This window comes from Puma concolor, chromosome C1 (genome assembly GCF_028749965.1).
Source record: "Puma concolor isolate L17-30 chromosome C1, mPumCon1.1.hap2, whole genome shotgun sequence".
In the NCBI taxonomy this organism is placed as follows: Eukaryota; Metazoa; Chordata; class Mammalia; order Carnivora; family Felidae; genus Puma; species Puma concolor.
In genome coordinates, this window is record NC_141674.1 from 28094937 (window position 1) to 28121913 (window position 26977).

Below are 26977 nucleotides of genomic sequence, written 5' to 3' on the forward strand. Positions count from 1 at the left end.
GTCTCCTTGGGTCCTATTATCAGTCACCACTTCTGCTTTTACCTCCAAAATCTTTTCCACACTTATCTCTTCGTTTCTTTTTCTGCCTGCATTAGTATGTTTTCTCTCCACCCGCACTGGCTGCTAGGCTAAATTTCAGCAGTTGCCATTTTCCATATGACGCATCCCTTCTGTGCTTTCCAACTGTTTGCCAGATCGTAGTCTAAGTGCCTGGCATGGCATTCAAGACTCTCCACTCTGACTGTAACTACCTTTTTAGAGACATCTTCAGCACTCCCCCATTTCCCCCTAATGCAGCAGAACTCATCTATCTCATTGGCTTTGCCCCCTCAGTGGAACGGCACATCTTCTTCATAACCACACCTACTACTGCAAAGTCTTGCCCTGACAGCTCAAGTCCTTCCCATTCCTTCTCTAGTCCCCTTCCCTTTCCAGCCAAGTTCTCAAAAGTAGTCGAGGGGCACCTGGGTAACTCAGTTGGTTAAGTGTCTGACTTCAGCTCAGGTCATGATCTCAGGGTTTGTGAGTTGGAGCCCCACATCTGGCTCTGCACTGACAGTTTGGGGCCAGCTCAGAGCCTGCTTGGGATTCTCTGCCTCCGTCTGCCCCTCCCCTGCTTTCTCTCAAAAATAAATAAACATAAAAAAAAAAAGTAGTCAACGCTCACAACTTGAATTTCCTTAACATCCTCACTCCGTACCTCACTGCAACTTGGATTCAGTTCTCTCCATCCCACTGAAACTACTTCGCCATGAAGACTTTTTGGTTCTTAACCAACATTTCAGTATTGGATACTATATGGTCATTGAAAGGTGGCAGCCCAAGGCTTCGATTTGATTTTGCCTATCTGCAGTTTTAAAAGGGGAAATAATTGGGATAGGAATGTATCAAGCAGCTATACCTGGCCTTTCATACATCATGTTAACCTGCCTGATTGCTAAAGGCATTTAAGTTTGCTGTAACATAGACTCCTTCCATGGTGTCTCAGGCCATTTTTTTTTTTTTTTTTTTTTTGCCCCTAGGCAACGTGGTAAAATGAGCAGAACACAGGCTTGGAATAAAGATGGACGTGGGCTTGAATTCTAGGCCTGCCTCTAACCAGCTGTGTGAACTTGGACAAGTTACTAACCTCTGAGCCTCAGTTCTCACATGCTAAAATAAGGATAATTGTGCCAATATGGGATGGTTGGATAGAGAAGGTGACTTTAAAAAATTTTTTTTTAAATTTTTTTTTCCAACATTTTATTTGTTTTTGGGACAGAGAGAGACAGAGCATGAACAGGGGAGGGGCAGAGAGAGAGGGAGACACAGAATCGGAACCAGGCTCCAGGCTCTGAGCCATCAGCCCAGAGCCTGACGTGGGGCTCGAACTCACGGACTGCGAGATCGTGACCTGGCTGAAGTCGGACGCTTAACCGACTGCGCCACCCAGGCGCCCCTAAAAATTTTTTTTAATGCTTATTTTTGAGACAGAGACAGAGCATGAACGGGGGAGGGTCAGAGAGAGAGGCAGACACAGAATCCGAAACAGGCTCCAGGCTCCGAGCTGTCAGCACAGAGCCCGACGCGGGGCTCGAACTCACGGACCGCGAGATCATGACCTGAGCCGAAGTCGGATGCTTAACCGACTGAGCCACCCAGGCACCCCGAGAAGGTGACTTTAAAGATTAGATGATACTGTGCCTACAAGCACTTACAACAATGCTTTTCTTGTAGGGTCTGCCCTGTTGTGTCCCTTTTCTCAACTTCTCCACTGGTCCCCTTATATGATGGCACCTGGCCCTCCAGCAAGTATCTTCATGTAGCTGTGTCCACTCCAAGTCCTGCCTCATAAAGGGCCTTCCCCGCTGTTCCTGGAGGTGTTATCTGAAGAGCTCGTCTGCCGTTCTGGGCCTCTCATCCCACTTCCGATTCTGCAGGACCCCAGCCTCTCTGTTCTACCCTCACTTTACCATTCCCCACCCCTCAGCTGCTCCTGAGTCAGGCTATGCCCTCAGAGATCATCCTTCCCATCCTGACATGGCCCTTTCTTTTTCATTTACACTCCCTCCTTGGGCAATTTCACCCACACCCATGGTTTCACTCACCATCTAAACATAACCTATAAACTTGTGTCTAGCTTAGGCCTCGCTGCAGTCCTGGATCTAAGTTTCCAACTTCTCCTTGGACGTCACTTTAACACAACTTTCCCCCATTCTTTCCTCCATGGCTTCCCGTCTTAGAATGAATTCCAGAATCTTCTCCCCGCTGTTGTGGACTGAATGTGTACCTCCCCCAATTCACATATTGAAGTTCTAACACCTAACATGATAGTATTTGGAGGGACCTTTAGGAAGTAATGAGTTAGATGAGGTCGCGAGGGTAGAGTCTTCATGATGAGATTAGTGCTCTTATAAGAGGAAGAGATCTTTCCCCCCTCGCAAGTGAGGACATAGTCTGAAAGCGGCCATCTGCAAGTCAGGAAGATTCCTCAGCAGAAACCAAATTGGCCAGCACCTAGATCTTGGACTTCCTAGCCTCCAGAACTTTGAGAAAATAAGTTTCCATCGTTTAAGCCAGTTTATGGTTTTTAATGGCAGCCTGAGCAGACTAACACACCCAGAAAGGTCTAGATTATCTGGTGTCTGCTTTTCCCTCTGACCTCATCTCTTCACTCTGTTTTAGACACAGTCTCCCTTGCTTCTGCAAACCTGCCAAGCACGCTCAGACGTCAAGGCCTGACACTTCACTTGGTATGAATGGGTGAACTTTGCAGGAAAAGGGGAACTCGTAACTCCCCAGAACTTATAAGGAATGTTTTGCGTATGTGCAGTTTCTCATGGATAGGACTTGTAGCTTTTATCGGATTAACCTGAACACCAGCAGCTCTGCCCCCCAAACAATAAAGTGCTCTGATCGCTCCCCCTCTGATCCCCCCGCCCTGCACTGCTGCTGCTTAACCATCTAAACCAACCTGGTGCTGTCTTCACTCCTTTGGTTTTAAACCATGACCGTCTCCCCACTCCCCAGAGGGCGGCCAGCATATCAAGCCTCTCACACCCCAGCTTCAACTTCCCTGTCAAGCTCTATTTCCTGTTCCCAGTGTTCTCTGGACACAGCTTGCACCTGCTGACTTCTTTGCCTTTGTACTTGCAATTCCTTTGGCCCAGGACACCTTCCCACCCCATTTCTGTCTGGTGAGCTTCTACTTCAACTTCCAGGGCCCTGTCCAGAAGGCAGCTCTTACAGCCGGCCTTCTCACTCCGCCGCCAGCCAGCCAGCCAGCCGGCCACACTTCCTCTGTGCTGCTGTGTGCTCAGTCTCCCCTCTGCAGGAAGGAGGTGGACAACAGGGCGCTGTTTATGTGAGTGTGTGTGAGGGGTGTTGTGAGAACGTGTCCTCAGGTGTGTGAGGGCAGAGGCTCTGCCTCCTAAAACCCTGGGATCCCAGAGCTGAATGAACAAACAAATTCCTCCTCCTTGTCCTCGGTGCACAGAGCCCCACATTCTCTATTATCCTTTAAGGCAGAAAGACAGAACTCTAATACAATTTATTGGTTTTCTTTGATTGCCTCTGGTCCAGCTCTGGAAGGGCTCTCCGGGTTCTTCTGGCCTTGTTTCCGGGCTGCCGCTGCTGCAGCTTTTAAGGCCCTCTTTTGCTTCTTCAGCTTCTGTACCTCCTGGAAAACCTGGGGATGAAAGGGAGCAGGAAGAGACTTTAACCCTATGCAAAACCTCAGACTTGGAGCAGCTGGGGTGAGAACGGATTCCCCCGGATGGTCACGTCAGCCTTTCTCCACGGGTCTGACGGCCTGGGAGCCTCCTCAAGGCTTTGGGGCCAGTTCCACGCCTCGGTCAGGAACAGACTACCCTCCCTTCTGATCTCTCCACCACAGTCCCAGAGTGGGGTCAACGAAAGCAGCAATTCCGACTCGTACCCGAATGCACAGCGCCTTCTTGGTCGCCCAGCGGTGGTGGGCTTTCCGGTGGTATGGAGAAGGGAAGGTGTACTCAATCCCCAGCTCCTTGCAGATCTTCTCAAAGACACTATAGTTGGTCTTACGGAGGTTTTTGAGCATCTTGTTCCTCTGGTCGATGCTCATCAGCAGATAGCGCTTATGGGTTTTGTCCTGCGAGAGAGTTAGTATATTACTTTTAGTGTCCTATTTAAGTGTGAGCCACTATACAGTAACAAGGGATGGTCATTTCATCATCTCATTGAAACCTCCCAACAATCTTATGCAAATGTCAGTGCAACTCTCAGGTAGGTACTGTCATTGTTATTCCCATTTTACAGATGGGGAAAATAAAGGCTCAAAGATGTCACCTGATTCATAGGAGGTCCTAGAACTGTGCCAGGCAGGGGCCTTGTGTGAGGTCAGGTCTGGAATCCACATCTATGGGTCTTACTCCAAATCTCATGCTCTTTCCCCTATGCCATCTACTCAGCCTCCCCACAGCTCAGCCCCAGCTCAGCTGGACTGGAGAGGAGGGAAGGTCTGTGCTCCTCTGTGAGGGCTGCTGTTCACACTCCAAATGAGCAAAACTCTCCTCGCCAAGAAGCAAGATCAACCTGCTCCAGGGAACCCTGAGGTGCCGCCCATGCAGAGCCCATGCAGAGCCGGACCACTCTGTATTTATTAAAAATATGGGCAGCTGCCTAAATTACAGTAGCTCTGTGCCCACTGCTGTGCTGAGATATGGCATCATGGTTAAGGATATGGGCCCTGGAGGGGCACCTGGGTGGCTCAGTTAGTTAAACATCCAACTCTTGAATCTCGGCTCAGGTCACGATCTCAGTTCATGAGATTGACCCCCACCCCCACCCCCGCGGCAGCGTGGAGTTGCTTGGGATTCTCTCCCCACCCCTCCTGCCCTCTCCCACTCATGTTCTCTGTCTCAAAAAACACAAATTAAAAAATAAACTTAAAAAAAAACCCAACTACGAGATAATAAACTTGTGTTCTTTGCAAAACAAACAAACAAACAAAAGAATATGGGGCCCAGAGCAAGACCACCTAGTTTCAAGTCCTAGCACATCATTTCTCAGTGGTGTGCTTTGAGGAATAACTTACTCACCCCATGCTGAGATTACGCCTTTGTAAAATGGGATAGAAAGATGGTTCTAAGGGTTAAATGAACGGATGCATGTGAGGTGCTCTGCACAAGGCCCAATACTTCATATTGGTGCTTTATTATTTCACCTAGTCCTTGCAATCCCATCAGCAGGTACTACTATGCTCCCCACTTTACAGACAGGAGAACTGAGGCTTGGGCATGTAAAGTAACTTCCCCAAAGTCACACATCTGGTTAGCGGAAATGGCAAAGCTGAGATTTGAACCGAGTGCCAACCTGACTCCCTTCCTGCATTCTAGAAATACTGAGCACCCACTATGTGCCAGATGCTGCGGTCATGCCCTGAAGTCTGCATTCTTTTTTTTTTTTTTTTTTAATTTTTTTTCCACGTTTTTATTTATTTTTGGGACAGAGAGAGACAGAGCATGAACGGGGGAGGGGCAGAGAGAGAGGGAGACACAGAATCGGAAACAGGCTCCAGGCTCTGAGCCATCAGCCCAGAGTCTGATGCGGGGCTCGAACTCACGGACCGCAAGATCGTGACCTGGTTGAGGTCGGACGCTTAACCGACTGCGCCACCCAGGCGCCCCTGAAGTCTGCATTCTTGACCACTGGTGACACTCAGCACAGCACCGTAAGGCTCCCATTTTTCCACTGGCGGCAGGAGGGGAATGTTTTTTCCACCGCAGCTGAGGGCCGGGCACCCTGGCGTTGTGGCCATCTGGCTTCTCAAGTTGCTTCTCTGGACCCAGAGCCCTTCACCTCTCAGACTCCTCTCCCCCGGCTGCTGGCGTTTAGCTGGGAGCGATGCCCAAGGTTTACCTTTCGGTGTTTCTGCCTGTGTTCTTCATAATTGCGGATCTTGACGGTCAAAGCAACAACTGAAACCACAAACCACAGAGGATGAGAGCTGGCACAGAGGAAGGAAGGGCCCGGGCCGGGGTTATGTTTTAAGACCTCAAGGAATAACAATCACCAGTGCTCTTGTGTAGCTCTCTACAACTCCCAAAGCACTCTGAATTTCAAGATCTCAAAAGACTTTGGACTCTCTTTCCTTCAGAAAGCAAAGTCTAAGGAAGGCAAGTTCCTTAATCTTATGAACGTATCATCCCCAAACCATAGCACATAGCATTCTTAATGGTAAAACTTTAGAGCGTTCCTGTTGAATTCAGGAATCAGTCTACTGTCCATGCTATCATTGTTAATCATTCAATGCTGCACTGGTGGTCCTACCCAATGTAGTAAGACTAGATTCCCAAACCATCAAGGGTCTACCCCTTGCCTCTGCCCTTCCAGTGGCTACCTTTCTGTTTTTTGACTAGTGAGTTTTCAAATTCTTTTAATGTTTGTTTATTTTTTGAGAGAGAGAGACAGAGTGCGAGCAGGGGAGGGGCAGAGAAAGAGAGAGGGAGACACAGAATCCGAAGCAGGCTCCAGGCTCTGAGCTGTCAGCACAGAGCCTGACGTGGGGATCGAACCCACAAACTGTGAGATCATGATCTGAGCCGAAGTCGGACGCTTAACCGACTGAGCCACACAGGCACCCCTCACTAGTGAGTTTTCAGAATTACCAGCTCTCACTCATCTCCTAAACTCTTGCAATATCCTTCCTTAGGTAGCCTCATATTTGATCCCTGCCTTTATTGCAAAGACGGGGGCAAAGGCAGAAGCGGAAGGTGGCCCCAAGGAGATGCTGTCAGTACAGCAGGCCCTTCCTGGACACACAATAAGTTCTGGCAGCACTGTGGAGTGAGGTGGAATCTTGGCCCTGACCACTTGCCCCTTTACACCACCTTCGCTGCAGAGTAGAGAGAGACACAGAGACAAGCTTTGGTTCCTGAGGAAACTCTCCTGAGCTCACACAGAGGTATGAGGTGGGACCTGGGCGCTGACTCTAGCATCACAGAGTCCAATTTTCATCACTCTGGGTCCTTCTTGTCTCTCCCTTTATCAAGTCACATCTAATACCTAGTGTACTTGTAGACAAGAGCCCTGGATCAAGTACCAGCTAGCAGACCCCCCTCCCCTTCCCGCCGCTCTCCCACTCCCCAAGGGTCCCCTGACCAACTTCGAGCCTCCAGGGAGCTGGTGTCCTCAGGGTTTGCCACAATCTTCTTCATCAATTGCTCTTGCTTGACTTTTAGCTTCTCCTTCTGTTGAGGATAGAGACAGAGAATCTGTGTGGTCTGCCAGCCCCTAAGAGCTAGCCTTCATACCACACAGGCCCTGGCTACAGTCATAGAACCTAGGCCATGAAGTTCAGCGCCTGGCTTCACTCTGTTCATCAGGGCAAGGCCTTTGGTCAGCACGTAGCTATTCACATCTAGGTGAGTCCGAGGCCAATGGCAGGTGAAATGGCTTGTTGGATGAATGTCTCCAAACCTTGCTCATTCATTCAGGCATTAGATCATTACTGAGTACCTACTGTTTGCCGGGTGCTAGGGATACAGTGAGAGAACAAGACCGTCCCTGCCCTCGAGATGCTCAGTCTGGGGGATGGACGAGTGGTCACAGAATGACACTGGGATAAATACTGTGACTTGAGAAGCCTGGGGTGGTGTTACCACGGTAGGAGGAAGTCCCAGAGGAGAGGACTAGGAGAGGCCGGGGTTTTGCACAGGTCACTTACCTGGTTGGCCATTTCCAAAGACAAGAGTCTTCTTACAACATCGTCAAACCTGTGCGGAAACCAGAGCAATGAGAGACAGGTGTGGGGGGACGGGGAGGAAGGGGAAACAATGCTGTTTCCATTTTAGTTTGAAAAGCAATTACGGTTAAAAAAAAATTTTTTTTTTAACATTTTATTTTTAAGTAATCTCTACATCCAACGTAGATCTCTACGAGATCAAGAGTCTCATGCTCCACCAACTGAGCCAGCCGGGCGCCCCTGAAAATTTCTTTTATAACAAAAGAGTCTCTGTGGAAGCGGGGAGCCATTTCTCGGGGATTAACAGCATGAATCTGATGTGCTGCGCTGAGAACATGGAACGATGTGATAACTACACAAAATTGGGGCTGTCCGTGTGAGTGTTCCAGGCCCATCACAGGGAGGGCAAAGGGAAGATTTTCATTTCAGCAAAAGGTATGGTTCAATCTGTCTTGAGACATTTCAATTCTATAATCGTTTTCTTCTCATGTCACACAGGACAGCTCCTAGGGCATAGGGCAGGGACTGAGCAGAAGGATCCCGGCTTTGGTGTCTTTCAGCTCCGTCCCTTAGGAGCTGTATGACATAGAACAACTTGGTAATGTATAAAAGGGAGACACTGTTTCTTCCCTCAGAGGGCTTTTTTGAGGATCCAGAGATGAGAGATTTCACAAAGACCCATGAGGTATGTTGCCTCCTTGCTAACTAAACCAGAGTACAACAAAAGGCAAAAAATTGAGCTCCATGAATGCCATTCTGCCCTGCCACTCACCCTCACCAAGCCTGGGCTTCAAGAGTCCTCTGCCTGATTCTATGACCAAGCTTCAGATACAGTGGGCCAGGCCGGACCAGTCACTGTCTTCCCTTCCTCCTCCTCACTCCTCTTAGGGCACCCTACCTCATCAAAGAGATTTCTTTTTTGCTTACTTCTCAATTCCGGGAATGTTCTGGTAGTCTTTGAGCAGCGTGGAAGGGGGCGGGTCATCTTCTTGGCTGCGCTGGACTGTCAAGTGTAGGGATGGAAAACACCAAGAGTCAACTCTCACTGCCCACCCCCTCAGTTCTGGCTTTTGTCACCAACTCCGTGAGGCACCCAGGGTCTCAAGCAAAACACTGGATATCTCTGGGCTCAGCTTCTCCTCTGCAAACGCCGCAGGCAACTGTCTTGATATTTCACGCTGGGAGTAGATTGCCTTTCCTAAGATCCCATATTGTGCCTCCACCTCTTACATCTCTGACTCTACAGTTATCGAATCCCCTACCAGGATGGGGCCTTTTGTGGACGGACTGAGTTTGACTCCTTTTGAATCCCCGGTCTGGTCCGTGGCCTCATGTAGAACAGGTACTTGACAAACGCTTGCTGGCTGACTGCATGAATGAAATAAGGGGATTGAGGAGGGACCCCTAGCTTTAGGACACCTGAAATGTAAGCACAAATCGGAAACCCTCGACCTCGGGCCTCGGTGTGTGTCCTATTCCCTCGGGGATGAGGGAGAGGTACAAGGGCGATAACTTGTCCTCTCCAGTCAGACCCTGCTCTGCCGCTGTGTACATAATATTAGTAGCAATAAATGCTAATATAGACTGCATTTATTGCGCTCAGTGCTAAGAATGCTTTTCATGTGTTATCACTGAATCCTAACAACAATCCTCTCAAATAGATAACTTCTACAATCATTTTAGAATGTGACTGGAGGAAGTAACTTGCCCAATATCATGTGCCCAGGAAGAGAGATCTCTTTAGTAAGAGAGATGCACACTGCCTTGGAACGGGAAACCAAGCCCTCCACCACGGAAGGGTAGACACAAAGTGTCTACCTAGACTCTAGGTAGGCCTGGGTACGCCCAGCACGCCCTCCCCCTGCTAGCTCACTCTCACTCAAACCCAGTCCGAAAGCTCCCGCGCCGGCTCGCCACCCCCACCCCCCACCCGGTCCCGGGCAGGTTTCAGGTTACAGCCTTTTGACAAGGCGGACGTGGGGGTCTTCTGCTCAGGACCTCTGGCCCACCCCCATCGAGTGGTTCTAAGTAGCCACCTCTGTCCCCTTGGCCACCCGGCGTCCCTCCAGACGTCCCTCTCTCCGTGGAAATCCCACCCCAAGAGCTCCTACCTGGTTTCTGGATGGCATATCCGCGAACGGCCGGAAGGATAACACCTGTGCAGAAGAGAGAGGGCCGAGGCCCATCTCCTTAAACAGTCCAGCCTCGACTCCTTTCTGTGGCCCCTGCATTTACCCTTCCTGCAAGGTCTTGGCGCTTCGGCGCCTAGCAGCCGCCCCATTTCTTCCGCACCCCGCAGCCCCACGCCTCTCCCACCTCGTCTTACTTCTTCCCCACCCAATGGCCTTTCTTCCCCATCCTCGTCCCGCGTGTCCCCCATCTCCGCCCAACCCCACCTCCCTGCTCGAGTTGCTTAGGTTCTCAGCTCCTCACCTCCAGGAGGGGAGGGAAGGCCCCACTGGCGGAAGGGAGGCCTGGCGCACGCTCCGCCCGGCAGCCCGCGGACTGGAGCCTGGGCCACTGCCTGGGTCGGAAGCGACCTCAGCGCCCTCCACGCTGTTCTCAGCATGCCGACTTGTGACCCCGCGGGGCCGGCGCCACCGCCGCCACCGTCCCTTTTGCGGCACGGACAGCCTTACAAGGGCGCCGCCATGCTGGCTCAGGCTCGACCAATGGAGTGCAGTTGCGAGACCGGAGCAGATGAAGACCGAGAGAATGGATGGGAAAGGCAAGACCCGGGGTGCGGCGCGATTGGGTCCAGGGGAGAGGTCCGGTTAGCAGCCGTGCGGGGCTGGGGGCTGGGTGATTGCGGGCCTGGTCAGTGGTGTCCGGTGCTGTATAAATTCTAAGATGCCATTTTCCGCCTTGGGCATCCCGCCCTTAATCCCACTCTATGTACTTGGCCTTGGGCCCCGGTCATTTTGGAGGCTCCCGTGGGGCCTGCCGTATTCTTCTCCCCCAACCTAGTGTTTCCGCCTCCTCTCCTCCTGTATTCCACGACGAGGCCCCCTAAGAACTACTGGGTTCCAGCCTCCTCTCGGGCAGCCTGGTAAGCCTCGTGATGAAGGTCGTTCGTTGATTTTGGAATGGGACAGTCCTGGGCTGAAATCATAGCTCATTTTACTCATCAGTATTTACTCACTGTATGATCCTGCGGGCAAGTCACTCCACCTTTCTGGGCCACGGTGTACTCATTCATCACATGGGAATGGTAATAACAGTATCAGTTTTTTGCATTGTTGGAGGATTACCTGAGGCAGTTGTGTGCCAAGGACCCGCTATATAGTAGGCATTTGATCAATATTTGCTGTGTTAATATTGGTGAAATGAGGGGTGTAAGGACAACTACAAATTAAAAGTAGGGAAAATAAATTTTTGATGACACAAAAATAAAATTTTAATTCTCCCTGGTGCAAAGAGGGAGAAAGTTCTTCTCCCCTTCACTTTGCTTAAAGCATTTACTTTTGAAAACTTGTAATTGTGAATTCTTTCTCTGCCCTTTTGAGGCACTCGTAAATCTTTTTAAAAGCTAAATAAGCCTCTTGCCAGTTTTACAACATGTTTTTCTCAAGGATCTGGGAGCCATCTCTTGAAATGTAATCATTAAGGGAGGCAGTGGCCCTGTCTCCCAGTTTCTGCCTGCCTCTGAGTTGCAAACCTGACTCTTCTCATAAAGATATGAGAAATTTAGTTTTCTTTTGGGTAAAGACAATTAGTAAACTTGCGTGGCTACCCCATTTACCAGGAGAATTTAGGATGAACTCTGTGTGACAAAGACAGATGGTGTCATTGAGGACAAGTTACTGTTTATCTTAAGAAAATGTATTCAATAACCTGTATCCACCTGGCTATATACAAGGGTAAGACTTCTGTCTTTTCAAGCTCTTTAGGGGATTGCTGGTGATGCACATGCGTTTCACATTCTGGTTTAATGTTCATTCAATAATAAAACAGATTTCTTTTTCTTCTACCCTTGTGGAGAGGTTTTCTAGGTTGGCAGGATATATATATATATATATATATATATATATAATATTTTATATTAAATAAAAATATATATATTTAACATATATATATTTAATATTTTATTTTTAAGTAATCTCTACACCCAACATGGGGCTGGAACTCACAACTCTGAGATCAAGAGTCACACATTCCACTGACTGACCCAGCCAGGCAGCCCAGGAGATTTTGTTTTTAATTATATTTTTCCAACAGGGATTGGTCTTTTCTGAAGTGTATTCCCCATATCCCATAGCATTTTGTGACCCCTCACCCCCACCCTCACAAGATAACTCTGGCCACTGTGCCCTAATGGCCAGTTTTCAAGTCTCCACCACTAGAATGGGAGCCCTCTGAGGGTGGACTGAGCCAAATCATTTTTGAATCCCTGCTGCCAGCACAGGACCTAAACACTACATGTGGGCTGGTGGAATTAATGAGTGAAGGAAAGAATACACAAACGAACAGTTCTGATAAGTACCCCCATCACTGCTAGGGCCCTGAAAAGAAAAAGAACAGAGACTCAGGCACACTCAAGAGTTTCTCGAAACCAAAACAAACCAAACCTTGAACCGGTTTAAGAGACTAAAATTACAGGAATTAAACACAGAAGGCTAGTGGGCAGGGTTGGATGAAGCATTCTCTGGCCACTAAAGTGAGAGGCAGGGTCAGCCCATGGGGCCTGGGAGGTGGAGGAAGGATGCTGGGGACCAGAGATAGGGAGATACTGGTAGTCTTCCTGCCCTTCTGGGACGAGATGATTTTTTCATGATGGGCTTACTGATATTCTCCTCTCCTCTGGATGGCCCAGGCCTTTCAAGAGGCAGGCCTGGGCGGGGGTCCCAGGAAGTGCTAGATGCCCCCCAGCCCCTCCACCCCATGGACCTGGAGCCCTTGCAGGAGGGGGAAGTCAAGCAGTGGCCCAAAGACACAATCATCCTCCTGGTTTGGGACAAGGGGCTCTGGGGTCCCCAGGGGGCTGTTCTGGAACCAGAGGTTCTCATAAAACTTGGGGCTGGGAGTAAGGCCCCCTAGGAGGGGCTGAGTAGAGTCACAGCGGAGGTAGTGCCCTGGACCTGGGCCTGTGGGGCTGCCCAGCACCTGCCCATAAAAGACCTGGTCATTGGTGCTAGACGGGGGCTGGGGCTGGGTGGAAGGTGTTCTTGGGTCCCCCTGGAGCACATAGGCCTGGACCAGGGTGGGGAGGCCACAGGTCCCTGAGCTGTCGTTGGACTCCCAGGGCCCCGGCTTCTTCTCTTCTTCCTCCAGTACTGTGATCTTGGTGATGGGTGGCATGCCGGGGTCCCGAAGGCTGGGCAGCTGGAAGGCCTCCTGGACACAAGGACATGGGGTGAGGGCATGATTTATCTCGTAGTCATCCCAGCCACTGTGCCCTCCTACGGTGGGCCTGTTGTGGGGATATTCCTGCTGCTCTCTGCTGGAGCCCAAAGGGTGACACTTGCAAAGCACCTCATATATTCCTGACGCGTGCTATGGGCTTCAGACTTAGCTCGGTGCATGTCCCCAATGATTCTGTGTGAGATTCACCTCAATTCACAGTGAGATGGCTGAGGCTTTGAAATGGGTAGAGCTGGGATGCAAACTCGGATCTGCTCTACTCCAGAGGGAGGGCACCTTGCTAGGAAGTGATGGGAAGGCCTGAGGACTCATCCTTGGGGGAGGTTCCTTTCACTTTGAGCCTGGGCCAGCGCCCCTGGCCCCATTTCCCTCTCCCATGGGGGTTCTTACCTCAACCATGATGGTGGGCACCCAGGAGCCCAGGCTGCTGTGGGCTGGGTCTGGGACACTTGGCCAGAGGGGATTCTTCCTGCTGGAGAAGAAGGCAGGTGAAGGCTGGGTCAGGCATGCCCCCTCCCATCTTGCCATGCTTTCTCCCACCCGCTCTAGCAGTTGAAGGCTCCCTAGTACAGAGAGAAGGTGGTGCAGGGCTGGACCCAGGCATGGGCCCTGAGGCCTGGGAAGGCAAGGAGGGACCTGCACAGTCCCGCTCCAGCCTGCAGTTCCCTGTGGGCAGGGGTAGGTAGGTGTTAGGTGTCTTGAGAGGACTCACCTGGGTCTGCAGCAGAACCGGGAAGCCCCACAGAGACAGATGAGCAAGACCAGGAGGCCAAAGAGGCCCAGGAGGATATGCAGCTCAGACTCCTCTGGGGTGAGGGGAAAGCCAGAAGAAATTAGAGTGCATGCAAGTAGGGCTGGGCCTCTTTCCTCAGATTGGGCTCTGAGGGCAGGAATGGGCCTCCTCCCTCAGCCTGGGCTTCATGGGTTGGGCTCAGTCTCCTCCCTCAGACTAGCAGATCCAGGCAGGGCCTCAAAATGAGAGATCCGTTGGGTGATGAACCTTCCCAACAGCCTTGGCTGGCCAGCCCCCTGCTCTCCTTACCTAGGGCCAAAGTCATCAGGGTAAGGCTTGTACTATTGGTGGCCCCGGCCTTGCTGGAAGCCATGAGGCGTACGTGGTACAAGCTGGCAGGTTCCAGGCCGTGGAGGACCAAGCCATGGGAGGAGGCATTCAGGGTGGTGACTGGGAGAAGAAGAGAATGGTCAGCCTGGGCCCAGATGCCGAGGCTCCCTCCAAGGCTGCTGGGCGTCCCCTCCCAGGCCTTCAGGGACTGTGAGGTACTGAGCAGAGACTCACAGAAGGACTGGTCCTGAGCGTTGGTCCAGAAGATGGTGTAGTGGGTCAGGGGGCTCTTCCCCAGCTCAGGGGCCTGGGGCTCCCACTCCAGCTGGGCCCAGGTCTTGCCGATGTGCTTTAGATGCAGCTCTGGGGCGTGGGAGGGGGCTGCCGGAAGAGAGCGAGGTGTAGGGGCTGACGGGGAGCAGAGAAGAGTGGAGAGCCTAGCTGGACATCTTGTGGCTCCCCGGAGCCCAGAACTGAGCCACACTATGGCGGGGAGTGGGAGAAGAGAGTCCAAGGGGACCCATGCCCAAGCCTCATGTTGCCAGCACCTTTGACTGAATTCCACAGACTGCTAATAAGTGGCTAAGTCAGGATTTGCACTTGGTTCTCTGACTCCAAAGCCTTGCCGCCTGATTTCTGCCAGGCTTGGTTTTGTTGGGCTCACTATCTGATTTCTGCCACTCGCTCTCTGACTTTATGGCGGGCCTTCTGTCTAATTTCTGCCACACAGGACACTTGATTTCTTTCAGGGAAACTGGTTGATTTTTGCCAGACTCGCTTCGTGAATTCTGCCCAACTCACTCCCCAGTTTCTGTCACCCCACCACCTGACTTCTGTCCGGCTGCAGGGGTCCACTGTAAGCCCGGGGTCATCTTAGGGTTGGGAGAGGGTCTCCTGTGGGTCAGAGGTGGGGGAGGAAGGAAATGTTCCCTCATAGTCCTGATTGTGGGGCCCCAGGCAGGCGTCGAGAGGGGAGGATTCTGGGAGGAGCCTGGTGGCTGACGCACCCATCTCTTGGGAGTAGGCATAGATGCGCTGGGAGGGTCCCACGGTGTCCTGGTATAGAGGGGTCACGGTGATCTCGTAGAGCTGAAAGGGCCTGATGTTCTCTGTGGAGAGAAAATGGGGCAGGCCCCCTGGTGAGGGGCTAACCTCTGCAGATGATCAGGAGCTAACCTCAGACCTCCAGTGGGGAATAACCCAGGCCTTGTGCTGCAGGGCTAGCCTCGTCTATCTCTTCTTCAGATCATTTGATGGACGTAAGGGCAGAAAAGGAGGAGAGCTAGGAAGGTGGCAGGGCAGGGCTGTGAAAAGGGAGGATCTGGCTAGACTGGGGGAAGAACTTCCTGATTCTGGGGGTATGAGACGAGACTAAGGAGTCAAGAAAGACTGGGGAGTCTGCTTCTTCTGTAGGGGGGTTCAGCCCGCCCCTTGCTTTCTGCCTGACAATCACTGCCTCCTTGCCTCCCAGGTCCCCAGGCCTGCCTCACCTTGCATCAGGATCCCGGAAATGTTCCCGTTGTGTTCCATCTTCCAGGTCATATTGCTGCTGCTGGGGCTGGGGGGACCCAGGCCCCAGGCAATCACATAGCCCCGAGGCCGAGGGCTGGGGGGCTCCCAGCCCACCCAGAGGCTGTGGGGATCTCTAGCTGTGGTGTGGAGCCTGGCCAGGGGCGGTCCTGGAGACAGGGTAGGAGGTAAGAGAGCAAAAGCAAGAAGAATGCGGGTCCCAGAGCCAGAAGCCTGGGTTCAAATCCTGGCTTTGTTACTTACAAGCCGGATGGCCTTGGGTAAGTCAACATCAGGACCTCAGTTTGCTCCTCTGTAAGGGTCCTGGCGCAGATCAAATGAGATGATGCCTAGAAGGAGCCTGGCACAGTGCGTCGTGCCGAGGAGTGTCTGACAGGGATCAGTGCTAACGCTGTGTAGTTCATGGTCTGTGCGGCTATGGGCCTTGGTATGTATGAATTTACTGAGTCCGCTAAGAGTCGTAGGAGGGAGGCGCTACCCTGGCCCCAATTCATCAAGGAGAAAACTGAGACAGGTTAAGTAATTTGCCTAAGGTCATGCGGCTCGTAAGTTGGAGTACGAGCTCTTGTTATCGCTGGTGTCACCTTGTGAGGACCCATGTTCAGGGGAACCTGGGGGTGGTGGTGGCCGATCCACTGAGAATGAGCAATTAACTCAGGGACCGTGTTCCAGCCGGAAAAATGTAGGGCTTTCTTCCTATCTTCTTTGGCAGAATGGACTGTGTGTGTGTGTGCATGTGTGCGCGCATGCACGCACGTGCATACATGCACACGCGAATGCGTGTCTATGAGCGTCTGCACTTGTGAGCATGTGAGTGAATGTGAGCCTGTGTGGTACCATCACCAGCTTAACTTGGTTCCGGCTGATGATAACGAGAGTAGCTAACACATACTGAGTGGGAACGTGGTGCCAGGCACATGTCTTAATGGATGTGACCTTCACAACAGGGCTTTGAGGTAGGCACTGGATTGTCCCCCTTTGCTAGGTGAGTAAACCGAGGCCAGGGGTCACTTGCCTGGGTCATACTGTTAGCAAGTGACGGGACTAGTTGTGAACCCAGGCAGTCTAGCCTCTGAACATTACGTGCTCACCCACTACACTCTACTAGCCGCCAGCGCCCTTTACCTCTGCTCTCCAGGAAGACCACTGGGGTGGGATGAGAGGTCCCCGCTGTGTTATAGGCCACAAGGACCACCTCCCGGGCTTCCGAGGGCAAGTGGAAGGTGCAGCTTAGCTCCGTGGTGTTGCAGAGGGCTGGGACTGCCCCAGTCTGGCCTGGTGGTCTGACCAGGTACCCTTGGATCTGCCCGCTGTATTTGTCCAAGGGCACTGGCTGCGGTGGACACAGGAAGAAGAAGATAAGGGGTGGGGGTGCACAGCTCATCTTGAGTGGGGAACGGCTTCTAGATGGGGTGGGTGGGTCATAGGAACTGAGCCCCCACAGGCTGGGAGCCAACCTTCCTCCCTCCCTTCCTTCTTCCCTGTTCCCCATGCTAGGTCCTAGGAGGGAGGAAAGGAAGGAGCAGGTTGGCACTTAATCATTCCCTGAGCTGACTCTTTGCCATAGGTGAGTCCTACATTGTAGTCTCTCCAGAAGGGTACTACCCAGCTTCCTAGGTGCATGCAAAGTGCATGCAAATCACATACAAATGCATCCAAACCTCCCAGAACTGTTGGAGTCCTGAGCCCCAGCCCACAGGGATCTGTCTGGGTTGGGAGAAGTCTCAGGGGTGGAGGGATGGCCTTCAGAAGGGGTCACCTTCCAGAACAGCTGCACATCCACAGTCCTGGGGTCCAGCTGCCTCTGCCGCCACCATGTGTCCAATCTGACGATGGGGGCTGGGGACGGAGTAGGAAGAGGGGCTCAGGGAGGGCCCTGAAGGCTGGACTTTGTCCTGATGGCTGCTCCTGGCCCCTCCCCACCCACTTACCCTGTTGTGCGGTGGTCAGTATCAGGCTAGGGCTCCAGTCGCTCCACTGGCCAGGCAGGGGCCAGCGGACGCAGCGCATTTGCAGGGCGTAGGCTGTGGACGGGAGGAGCCCGCAGAGCTCATACTGGAGGGTCTCAGGGAGCAGGGGGCCCACCTGGTGGGATGGCCATGGCTCTGAGCCTGGATCCTTGTGCCCTTCAGGCCCAGCTCAGCCACCCTCCCCTCAGCCACCCCCACTCCAGGCTCTTGAGGTTGCCTTCCACCTCACCAGGGCCCAGCTGGCTTCTCCGAGCTGTGGCTGGTGGCGCAGCTCGCATTTCTGTTCTATGTAGAGGCTCGGCTTCCATAGCTCCCAGCGCAACAGCAGGCAGCCTGGCTGGGGTGGGGCCACCTCAGGGCTGGGGGCCAGGGCCCACAGTGTGGGGGGCTCCAGCTTCACTGTAAGGAGGAGGGGTTGTCAGAAACCTTCCCTGCCCCATCCTCTATAGGAGTAGGCTCTGCCTTATTCCTGCTTCTCTCTTTACCTGTTGTTCCGTTTTCTGCCCTGGGGTCTCCACCCCTGGGGTCTCTGTCAGCCTGCTTCTTTTTTTTCTCCGTCTCTCTGTGTCTCTTCATCTCCATGTCATCATGTTTCTGGAGGTCTGTCTGTATATATGTGTCTGTCTCTCCCTAGGTCTCTGTCTCATCCTTCTGCCCCGGGGCCTTTGCACTCGTCATTCCCTCTGCCTGGAGATCTTACCCTTCAGATATCCAGCAGCCTGCTCCCTCATTTCCTTCAAGGATCTTCTCAAATGTCACCTTCTTAGTGAGGCCACCCCTGACCACCTTACTGAAAGAGCAATTGTCCCCCCCCCCCCCCCGGCTTTCCCCACCTCCCCCTCTGTGTTAACTCCCTCCTCATACTTCTGGTTGCCTGACATTCTATTTTATCTATTTTGCCCACTAGAACGTAACATTCCAAGGGCAGGACTTCTGATATTTCGTTCAGGTCTCCAGCACCTAGAACAACGCCTGCCTAGCGTGCCGTGGGCACTTCAAGAAGCTTGCTGAAAGAACGTGTCTCCCTGCCTCGGTGTTTCTCCCACGTCTGTGTGTCTGTGTCTCCGTCCGTAGCTCTGTCCCCATCTGCATTCCACTTCGTCTCCGTCTCTCTCGTCTGCCTCTATCTCTAGGCCATCCGGGATCTCCTTGTCTGTCACTGGGTCTGGGAGTCCCTCTCTGTGCCTCTGTGGATCTGCCCATTGTGGGGGCCTTTCCCCTCCCCCACACCCGGCGTCACCCACCGACATCCATGGGAACGAGGCACAGCTGTGGGGACTTTCCAGTCCCTAGTGCGTTCTCTGCCTGCACCCAGATGCCCATGTGCCGGTACAACTGCAGGTATTTGCGTGGGATAGAGCAGTGGCTGTCTCCGTCCTTAGGCACACAGTCAAGGATGGGGTCCTCTTGGGTCTGGCAGTTGTCCCGGCTCCTGCCAATAGGCCAGGCTTGGGTGTCTAGCAGAAGAAGAAAGCGAGGCTCCCTTCTCCCTCCCGTGTTTGCCTCTGGCTCCCCCAGCCCCACTCCTGCCCATGCCCCACCCCAGGACCCAGAGGAACGCGGCCAGAGACCCCTCCTTACTTGAAGCTCTTGAGGGTGAAGTTGGTGGGCAGGTGGTTGTGGGGTCCTGGCTCCCACTGACAGATGAGGCTGTTAGTTGTGAGGTTCATGAGGCAGGACAGGTTGTGGGGCGCGGCGGGAGGGTCTGCACGAAGGGTGGGGAGAGTGAGGGCTTGGAGTAGGGCCACTCGGAAAGCTCTGACTGGAATCAGTTATTTTCGTTTCCTTGCTCGGGGTTGTTCCCTCTGGGGTCACCTTGTCTACTTGCTCGCCTCCTTCGGGGTGACCCTGGAGGGGCATCCCTGGGGCAAGTCAAATTATAGGCATGTACAGGGCAGGCATCACAGCCTCCGACCCCTTCAGCTCGGCCCCCTTTGACCGTGACAGTGTAGGTCTGGGTTTTCATCCTGGGTTTGCCATTTATTAGCCATTGTGATCTTCATGTCATTTAGCCGCTCTGTGCCTCAGTTTCTTCATCTGTAAAACGGGGCGATGGTGATATGCCTACCCCCTGGGTAGGGCTCAGTGACTCACTATGTACAAAGCGCTCAGGGCAATGTCTGGCACATGGCAGGTGCTGTGTAAGTGTTTGCTCTACTCCTAGTGACTCTTAACAAGGAAACCTGGTCTTAGTTCTTTCCTCATGCACTGGCTTGGCATCGTCTCCTTGCTTCTCAGTTTGAGCAGAGGGCTGAGACTGAGTTGCAGAGAAACTGAGAGCAGGCCCAGATGGTAAAGTGTGTCCTCCCTGGGCACACCCTCCAGTGGCTGGGTAGTTGGGCTTATGTGGCAGCCATATGGAGTAGTGGTTACTACACTCACTTCAGAGCCACGCCGGCTGATATAAATCTCGGCCACATCCTTATTCGCCTGTGCCCCTCACCAAACGAGCCTCAGTTTCCTCATCTGCAAAATGGGGCTAAAGAGCACTCCTCGCTGGTAGGGAAGATTATCTGATACCATGCCCATAATGTGCTTACTGAGCAAATGCTCGGTGAATCCTAGCTCTTATTCGTGTTGGCAGGAGGGCACGGAGGCGGAGTGGGTAGACGGCCGCAGGGACTTACGGCCTGCCCACAGCTCAGCCTGGTCCAGGATCTGCACGCTGTTGCCCCAGCGCAGGCAGCAGGAGAGAAGGTCCCGCGGGCGGTTGAGCGGGGGCAGCGTGATGGTGGATTCCTGGCTTCCATCTGCCAGACGCTGCTGCCTCTCTCCGAGCTGAAGCTGTGTTCCCAACTTCCACAGAATCTGTGACTCCGGGCCCAGGTGGCTGCAGTTGGGGCTGATGGTGCAGGAGGCTGTGATGGAGTCCCCCAGGCGGACAGTGGAGGTTGGGAGGCTGATGTGCCCGCATTCCTCCAGGCCTGGGGTGGGAGAGAATGGGCCATGAGTCACCCCTGCGCCTGGCAGAGCTGGGCCAAAAAGCTAAGTCTTTGGACTCCTAGACTCAGGGCCCTTACCTTCTTGCCTCCCCACCGAAGTTATGGGGGCTGGAAAGGGGAGAATGTCTATGGGGACGGTGAGGGGCTCTCAGGGGCAAAAAGAGAGAGAGAGAGAGAGAGAGAGAGAGGGAGAATGATGTGTTGATCAATGCTTATCAACTGACTGTACAAGAAAGCCACATCCTGATTTGTAGTATGGGCTGCTTTCCCTGGTGTAAATATTTCCCACCAAGACTGATTTTCCAGCCACCTGTGTGACATCACTGAATGTGAACTTGGGAGGAAACGTGCGCCCTTAGGTCTCGCAAGCCAGCTCCAGCACACCGCAGGACAGAGGCAGGTCCCCCCTGCAGCACCCTCCCCAAAGGTGGTGAAAGTGGCGGTTTGAATGATAGGCAGCCCACAGCCCCAGCTCTCCGAATTCAGATCTGATTGCGTTACTGCCTCCGGATCACGGCGCGTCAGCACTGCAGCCGTGTGGTGGGTAAGAGCACGGATGTTGGAACTAGACCGCCTCGGTTCAGAGCCTGGTTCTATTGCCTATTCGTTGTGTGATCCTGGTATGTTACCGAGGCTTTCTGTGCCTCAATTTTCTCATCTGTAAAATGGGGATGAAAAAATAGTCCCTACTTTCATGTTGCTGCAAGGATTAGATGTAATGACATGCCAGGCACCACCAGTGTCTTTGCTGCCACGATCAGGATGAAAACCCAGGTCCTTCTCAGGGCCCTCCTGGCCTTGTCCATGCTACGCCTCCCAGTTCTAGCTCAGACCGCCCCCTCTCGTCGGCAGTCACTCTGGCCTTCTTCCTATTCCTTGAAAATGCCACGATCTCTCCAATCTCCAGATCCTTGTACCCGCTGTTCCTTTCTCAGGGGCTCTTCTTTTCCTGTCTCTCACCTGCTTAACATTTAGCATCTTGGGGGAACCAGACCAGGCCCTGATCAACCAGACCAGGCCAAGTGCCCTGAACTTTCCTAAAGCTCTTTTCATCCTTCCTAATTACGGAGCCATGTGGTTAGTTGTTTGTCTGTCTCCCCAGAGATCAGGCCAGAAGTTCCGTGAGGCCAGAGACCTTGGCTGTTTGGCTCATGACTGTATTGCCAGAGCTTAGCACGGAGTAGGCTCTCAGTGAATATTTCTTGTCTAAACAAATAAGGCAGCGCTGCACTTTGCCCCCCCCCCCCCACCAATGCCTCCTCTCCTCTGTCATGTGTTCCTGGGCCTGTTTTGCCGGTGAGGAGGCTGAGGCCCTAAGAGGAGAAGGGATTCTCCCAGGATCACGAAGCAAGTTCATGACTTTCAACGTGGGGCTCCCATCACTTCACAGACTCAGAATTTCAGACTGGAAGGGACCTCGCAAAACTGTGCACTCCAGAACTTCGCCAGGCACTGCATCCTTTTCAGCAGGGCTGAGGGTGGCCTGCTTTGTATGGCTTGCCAGCGAAGAATGGGTTTTACATTTTTAAAGGGTGAAAACAGAACAGAAAACAGATAACAGCATGCAATAGAGACTGTATGTGGCCTCCATAGTCCTATCAAGCAAAGTGCGCTGGCCCCTGCTGCACAGCCTCCCTGTCAACCCTGGCCTCGGCTTGCATATCCCCAGAGATGGGAAGCTCTCTACCTCTCAAGATAGAGTTTCCATAGTTGGGGAGCTCTGCCTGGGCTTCCCGACTCCAGGATGAATCCTGCCTCCTTGTGGCTCCCACCCTGATCTCTTGGTTGCCCACGAAGCCTGCAGGGGACTCAGAGCTTCCTTCTGACAGCCTGGCAGAGATTTGCAGACAAGGCCTGCGTCACCCAGCCCTTTCCAGGCTGACCAGCCCAGGCCCGCTCACCATTCCTCATGGATGGTGGTTTTCCCGCAGAGGTCTGTGGGTGGGAGCCGGCTACCCCACATCTGTGGCCCAGCCTTGGTTCTCTGGGGACCCCAGGAGCAGTGTGGCAGTGCAGGGAAATGATTCCCGCCTCCACCCACTCTGTCTTTCTCGCTGTGACTCCTCTCCCTCCCCACGGCACCCCTATCCCCGGCCACACTCACTTCTGGGGAGCAGCAGGATAATCAGGGCAGCTCTGGTCAGGCTCCAGGTTCCCAGCTCCACCATAGTGCCAACTTGGTGCTCACCTGGAGGCAGAGGGGGATGGTGAAGGTCATGGGCTTTGGAGTAAGAGCTGAGCTTAACCCTTGCTCTGCCACAGTGTGGCTTTGGCCAGGTGACTTGACCTCTCTGAGCCTCAGTTTCTTTGTCTGCAAAATGGAGGTAACAACAGCCTATACTGCAAAGGGCTTTGGGAGGAAGACAAGAAATGGTGCAAGACGAGGGCTTCGCATAGTGCCTGGCACGTAGGAAATGACTGTGTGAGTGACTGCCACTGTTGTTATTATATTTGCCTTCCAGGAGAGAGCGGGGACAGGAGCGTCAAGGAATAGCATTCTTCCCCCTTCCCTTTTATCTGAGCTGGGCTTGCACACAGGTAGTTTAATAGGAAGGATCCCAGGAACACTGAGGGGGTGGGGAGAATGATCACAGGTAAGGAGGGAAAGCCGACATAAGGGTGTATCACAGACTTGGGGCTCCATCCTGCTGGAAACTTCCGAGGAGCCGTGTAGAACACACGTCAGAACTATCCACCCAAGGGACAATTTATCCCTTGAACAGGAGGGAGGATGGGAACATTCATCTACTGACTTCTATCCCCCATCAGTCAAGGGCTGTTCTTTGGGGTGTTAACTTCCTGGCACGTCCAGGTTGCACACGCATGAGCACTAGGCATGTTCTCCTGAGTGAGCCATGCCAGAAAGGTTAGAGGCGCCCCTTGGCGGAAAGTGACAATTGCACGGAGTAGCTGAGGCAAGGGGCTGTCAGGTTACACCTGGGGGAGGCTGGCCTCTGTGGCGATGGTGGGAAAGGGAGGGCACGGGGGTCCATGCACCCCCGCTTCTGGGCATAGACCTCTGGAGGTTTTCTGGGGCCAGGTGCCCTGAGGTCCTGGCGACAGTGCCTGCCTGTTGGGAGCCTCCAGTTTCTGTTTCTGGAAGTATGCCAAAGGTATTCTGCCATGGTGGGCTTCTAGCCTAACTTTCCATTCTGCTCCCATTGGGGTCTTGGGGCCTGGCACCTGCTTCTTCAGCACTAATTGGCACCCTCGGTGGCAGGTCAGTGGAAATCACTGTCTAGCCTGCGTGTACATATAGGAACACATGCATGTAAGTGGTGTCCCAGCAGACCCCCTGTGCTCAGAAGGGGGAAAGCTTCTCTCCTTTTTTCTCTTCCTCCCAGGCAGGGGTATGAATAAGAACTTCCCAGACACCCAAGGCAGGGGCCTTACCCCAACCCCTGGGCTATTTGTATACGCTTCGGTATCAGGATGCCAAGGGACTGCTAGCCCGTAAGTCACTTTTTTGCCAATCAGGAAAAAAGCGCCCCTTCCTCTGGGCAGATGCAGGCTCACACTAAGACCTGGCAACTGAAGAATAGACTGGATTTCAGCTTCTACTTACTCCTTAGCTGGGCAGCTTTGTGCAGTGAGAAACCCGCACCACTGTTCAGAGCACCCTGGTCTACTAATCAGTAGTTGGCAGCTTTCTTACTGCATTATACCAGTTTGATTAGCATCAACCCCCCCGCCTCCCCCCCCACCCCCCCACACACTTGTTGGGGAAGATTTAGCCTCCTGGGCCCAGATTTTGGGACACTGGTTTCCATTTCTTTGTGCTTTTGATCATACCCCAGCCCTGCTGCGCTAGCAAGGATCAGCATAAGGCCCAGCCTGTGCCCAGTGAGATACCACTTCATCCCTGTCCTCTGACTCCTGTCCAGAATGGGTAGCCAAACCCCACCCTGAGAGGTCGGGCATCCTTCCCCTGGGTTGCTGCTGAGTGTCGGCATGTCTGACATCAGTCTCTGGTCCCCCACTGCGGCCCTGGGTGACCCTTACCCCAGTTGAGAGTGTTGAGAGTGATCTGGGGCCTGTTGGAGCGTGGTCTCACTCTCTGGGGGCCGGTATGTAGACAAGTGGGGAGTCCGGCTCTGAGTTAGACCAGCCTCCAGCCCCGACTCCGCTACTTACCAGCTTTGTGGCCTTGGACAGGTTACTTCACCTTTCTGAACTTCAGCGTCCCCATCTGTGAAAGGGGGAGAACATCAGCACCCCGTTCTCAGGGCTGTAGTGAGGATGCACTGAGATGGTCTGTGATAAACGCGCTCAGAGCAGAGCCTGCGTAGAAGAAGCCCTCGGGGACCGTCGGTTGTTTTCACGTGCCATGAAGCAGGCACTGCATCATGGAATCCAGAACCCTCCTGGCCTCCTCTCCCGCTTATAGGCTGTGTGGTCACAGCCCCCCAGGACCGCCACCTTGCTTTCATCCGTGTCACACGGCATGGCTTCAGAGCCCCATTTCTGGGTTCCCTACTTGTGGCTCCTTGGGACCCCAGTCTCGCCTTCTCTCCAGCCATCTGCCCGGTTCTCCCGCTCAGTTCCAGTCGAACCCGCTGCCTCCTGGAGGCACTGCTATCACCCACGTCTTCCTGCTCTCCTCTCCTTTCCCTGCACTCAGCCTTCTCCCCTGCTCTCCCTTGCCCAGCTCACACCCTCTCTCTCCTGTTGTGTTTACTCTCCTACGTGGAGATTCTTTCTGGGGGGAAGGAATCTGGGACTGATTCTTTCTGACAAAGAAAGAGCCCAGGAGATAAGGACGCTGACCCAGAGACCCCAGCACTCAGGGCTGAGAAGCAAGAGGTCCCCCAAATAGTTTAAGATTCAAGAGGAAAATGTAAGAGATGGGGGAAGGCACAGCAAGACTCTGAGTCAGACAGAGAGAGACCCGGAGCCCAGGCCAGGGAGGGGCTGGGGAGGAAGACAGAAACAGGGGAGACAGGGATGGGCTGAGACACAGGGTCCGAGACAGGGACGCGGAGAGGGATGGCGATTGTGTCCTTCCCCGAGCCCAACTTGATGTCCCCAAAGAAATATTCGGCTATTTATGACTTCCCCGATGCACACCCCCTGCCCCCAAAGAGGAGGCAGCCCTGGTCAAAGACACTCAGTGTCCAGGGCTCCTGGTTCCCAGGGACCAATCCGAAAGGCAGGAGCCCTGGTCCCAGGCCTGCATACGGGCATTTGGCAGAGCTCGGGGGAGAGTGGACCTGGGACTCGTCAAGCCAGAGATGCAGCCCTCCTTGGGGATCCCCTACTCACGCTGGAGCCTGCAGCGGGCACCCGCCTGGAGGACTGCCCTGGAGAACCGTCTCTGCTCTCCTTTTGAGGGCAAGTTCCTGAAAACAGCCGCAGGCCGGCTTCTCTCCCCAGCCCTGTCGTTAATGGCTCAGTCTGTGACAGGCCCAGGAGCTGTGGATTGCAACACCTGCCCGGCCTCCTTCTCTCCCTTGCGCTTTCAGTCGCTGAGGCACAGGAAGGAGCCTGGGAGGGAAGCCGGTGGGGCCGGGCAGCCTTCCTGCCTCGGGGGTCTCAAAGGGGCCGGGGAATGTGGCAACGGTGTCCCTCTCCCCTGCCTCCGGATTTCCTGACCTCAAAGCTTTGAGGCTGGCCAGGGCCCAGGCTTCAACCCGCCTGGGTGCCATTCCCATGGTCCACTCCTGGGGGAACATCAGTCAGAGACAGACCCTGGCTCGAAGACTCGCTCGGCTCTAAGTCTCTTTGGCTCTAGCCTTGGGGCTCTGATCCTCCCAGTACTCTAGGCGGCAGCTTCCAGGTGACAGGAAATTTTGTGACCCAGCACCTTACTCACACTGCCCCTCTTTGCTACATTTTCCACCATGGACAGGCGATGGAGAAATGGGGACTCTGGGAACAAAATAAGGGGATGAGCTGGTGAGGCTCAGCCTTCGTATGCTCACTTGAAATTGGTTTACTCATCGGGGCGCCTGGGTGGCTCAGTCGGTAAAGCGTCCGACTTCGTTTCGGCTAAAGTCATGATCTCACGGTTTGTGAGTTCGAGTCCCCCATTGGGCTCTGTGCTCACAGTGCAGAGCCTGCTTGGGATTCTATCTCCCTCTCTCTCTGCCCCTCCCATGCTCTCTCTCTCTCTCTCAATAAATAAAATAAAAATAAGCTTAAAAAAAAAAAGAAATTGGTTTACTCGCAAGGATTCTGCTACCCTGAACATTTTTTGATTGAGTGAAGTAGACTAAATTTAGCGTCTTCCATTGTCAGTATCCATGATTCCCCCGAAACTGTTTACAAATAATTTTCTGTGCATTTTTCCGAGGAGGGTTCAGACTGTTCATAGTTTGTTGGATTTATGACCCAATAAGATTAGGTGCCAACTGACTAGGAGAGTGTCCCTAACATATGATCCTTTTTAGAAAAAAGCAGGCTTCTGAGT

At 53.2% G+C, this 26977-nt stretch overlaps 2 protein-coding genes across 4 annotated transcripts; both read right to left on the bottom strand.

The window, feature by feature from the left end:
* Positions 1-3510: 3510 nt before the first annotated feature.
* Positions 3511-10375, bottom strand: MRPS15 (mitochondrial ribosomal protein S15). Its single transcript, XM_025934876.2, has 8 exons — positions 10136-10375; positions 9814-9858; positions 8630-8705; positions 7685-7733; positions 7124-7208; positions 5878-5936; positions 3917-4108; positions 3511-3667 (listed from the first exon to the last, which is right to left on the bottom strand). The coding sequence occupies exons 1-8, from the start codon at positions 10269-10271 to the stop codon at positions 3530-3532; spliced, it is 780 nt and encodes a 259-aa protein (XP_025790661.1). The 5' UTR covers positions 10272-10375; the 3' UTR covers positions 3511-3529.
* Positions 10376-12227: 1852 nt separating this feature from the next.
* On the bottom strand, positions 12228-25986 carry CSF3R (colony stimulating factor 3 receptor). 3 transcript variants are annotated; one of them, XM_086716489.1, is made up of 17 exons: positions 25831-25986; positions 24703-24757; positions 22673-22756; positions 20254-20550; positions 19208-19331; positions 18871-19058; positions 17856-18025; positions 17588-17741; positions 17416-17495; positions 16782-16989; positions 15617-15805; positions 15134-15235; positions 14361-14507; positions 14106-14246; positions 13776-13869; positions 13454-13532; positions 12228-13036 (listed from the first exon to the last, which is right to left on the bottom strand). In XM_086716489.1, the coding sequence occupies exons 3-17, from the start codon at positions 22734-22736 to the stop codon at positions 12557-12559; spliced, it is 2517 nt and encodes an 838-aa protein (XP_086572615.1). In that variant the 5' UTR covers positions 22737-22756; positions 24703-24757; positions 25831-25986; the 3' UTR covers positions 12228-12556. The 3 variants fall into 3 exon arrangements, with proteins under 3 accessions (XP_086572615.1, XP_086572614.1, XP_086572616.1); XM_086716488.1 differs by having other exon boundaries at positions 13454-13535; positions 25831-25985; XM_086716490.1 differs by lacking the exon at positions 15617-15805 and having other exon boundaries at positions 13454-13535.
* Between the last annotated feature and the right edge of the window lie 991 nt (positions 25987-26977).